At 45.4% G+C, this 2,242-nt stretch overlaps 1 protein-coding gene across 1 annotated transcript in view; it reads right to left on the bottom strand.

The window, feature by feature from the left end:
- Positions 1–2,242, bottom strand: part of LOC129392112 (cullin-1-like) — a 12,187-nt gene that overhangs the window by 6,738 nt on the left and 3,207 nt on the right. Inside the window, exon 3 of the mRNA XM_055084671.1 lies at positions 123–550. Within this exon, the coding sequence (XP_054940646.1) occupies positions 123–550 (428 nt within the window). The remainder of the gene's footprint in view (positions 1–122; positions 551–2,242) is intronic.

Here is a 2,242-nt window from a genome sequence, read left to right as displayed (position 1 = left end):
GGCCATGGCTCACGGGCCCAGCCGCTCCGCGGCATGTGGGATCCTCCCGGACCGGGGCGCGAACCCGTGTCCCCTGCATCGGCAGGCGGACTCTCAACCACTGCGCCACCAGGGAAGCCCTGCGTAGAACTTCTGAAACACGTCCTCGTCCTCTATATACTTGAAGACCGCTATCACTTGGTTGAACATGTCTTCTAGTTCTGCTTCTTCTGGGTTCTTGGACCCCTTCTTCAACAAGGAGTCACAGTATCCAGCCAGCAACTCGGAAGATTTACTGGACGACTGAGCCATTTTGGTAACTGCATTGTTGTTTATGAAGCGACTGCAAGCCTTTTCCAGCGCAGCCACGAAGCCAGCATTGTCGTTGAATGCCAACATCACCAGGGCGTTGTATTTTTTATGAACATCCAACACTGTCTGTATATACATTTGGGGGTCATTTAAAGCAGCTTCTCCACACTTTTCAATTGCCGCAATACACTGATTATGAATGTGAGTCTCCAGGAGTTTTTTCAATTCTCCCAGGCCATCCTGGATTCTAGATACTGCCCTGTATTGTCAGGTGGATTCTTAACCACTGCACCACCAGGGAAGCCCAATCTTTTTGCAACAATAACATCAAACATCACTCATCACAGATCACCATAACAAATATAATAATAGTGAAAAAGTTTGAAATATTCTAAGAACTACCAAAATGTGACACAGACACACAAAGTGAGCAAGTGCTTTTGGAAAAATGGTGCCGATAGACTTGCTTGATACAGGGTTGCCACAAACCTTCAATTAGTTAACAGCATATTATCTGCAAAAAGAGCCCAATAAACTGCAGCCCAATAAAATGAATTATGCCTAGTTGCTGAAAGTAGTTGAAAGGGAGTAAATCAGACGTGGGGAAGCTATGCTGTGTTCTTCATATAAAGACAAAATTGCCCTGGTTAATGCATTTGTAATTTAGACATTGTTTCAGCCTTATTATTTCCTTGTCTAATAAACTGGTCTACCCAGTTGTAATGGAACTTCCTCTTATCCTAGAAGATTTTTCCCTCCGGTCTGTCTCCTTGCATATATACCTTTGGAATGTTTGGTAGTCATTTGATTACCGATGTTGAATGTGGGATACTCTGCAGCCAACACCTTTGGTGCTGTCAACAGAACAAGGGTCTACCTAGAAACCTCTTGATGATCATTAGCAGATATTAAAAGCCACTTTATTCCAAAACTCATAATGTTTTTCCAGAACCTACCTCTGAAATAGGAGCAATGGAAGAACGGATATGCTGCCTTCCCCCTTCTCCATGGAGGGAACAGAGTGATCTTGACATGAAAATTGGATGTCAACCCTGTGCTAAAATCCTCTAGTGGCCTCTCATTTTACTTTCAATAAAATGCAAATTCCACGGGCTTCCCTGGTGGCGCAGTGGTTGAGAGTCCGCCTGCCGATGCAGGGCACGCGGGTTCGTGCCCCCGTCCGGGAAGATCCCACATGCCGCGGAGCGGCTGGGCCCGTGAGCCATGGCCGCTGAGCCTGCGCGTCCGGAGCCTGTGCTCTGCAACGGGAGAGGCCACAACAGTGAGAGGCCCGCATACCCAAAAAAAAAAAAAAAAAAAAATGCAAATTCCATACTTTGGTCTACAAGGTCTGGACGCTTGGTCCCTGCCTCCTTCGAACTTGTGCCATTTTCTCGCTTCCTCACTATGCTGCAACCACACAGTACCCTCTTGTTACCCCAATATACCAATATCCTTTCAACCTCAGGAGTTTTGTTCTTGTTGGTCCCACTATCTGGAATCCTCTTTCCCGGGCTCCTGAAATGCTGTGTCTTTTTATCAGGCCTCAACTCACATTGCACAATATCAGAAAATCTGCCCTGATGACTCAATCTATAGTTGTCTCTCGTTTGTCCAATTTACTGTCAGATCATCCTGTTTTTTGATAGCATTTATAACCTTGAAACTATCTCATTTATGTATTAATTCTCTTCATTAAGATAGAAGTTCTAAAAGGACAGGGATGATCACCAATGAGTTGTCAGCGTCTTAAGATCACCTGGCATATAAAAAGTATGGATAAATGTTTTGAATGACTAGTGCTGACTCGTTTGTAATAGATGAGATATTATAGAGGCAAATACAGAGGGCTCACCTGTGATGGCAATAAAAAAAAAGTTGTCGGGCTTCCCTGGTGCGCAGTGGTTGAGAGTCCGCCTGCCGATGCAGGGGACGCGGGTTCGTGCCCCGG

The sequence above is a fragment of the Physeter macrocephalus genome, chromosome 5, assembly GCF_002837175.3.
Source record: "Physeter macrocephalus isolate SW-GA chromosome 5, ASM283717v5, whole genome shotgun sequence".
NCBI lineage: Eukaryota > Metazoa > Chordata > Mammalia > Artiodactyla > Physeteridae > Physeter > Physeter macrocephalus.
This window is presented reverse-complemented; position numbering and strand designations above follow the sequence as displayed.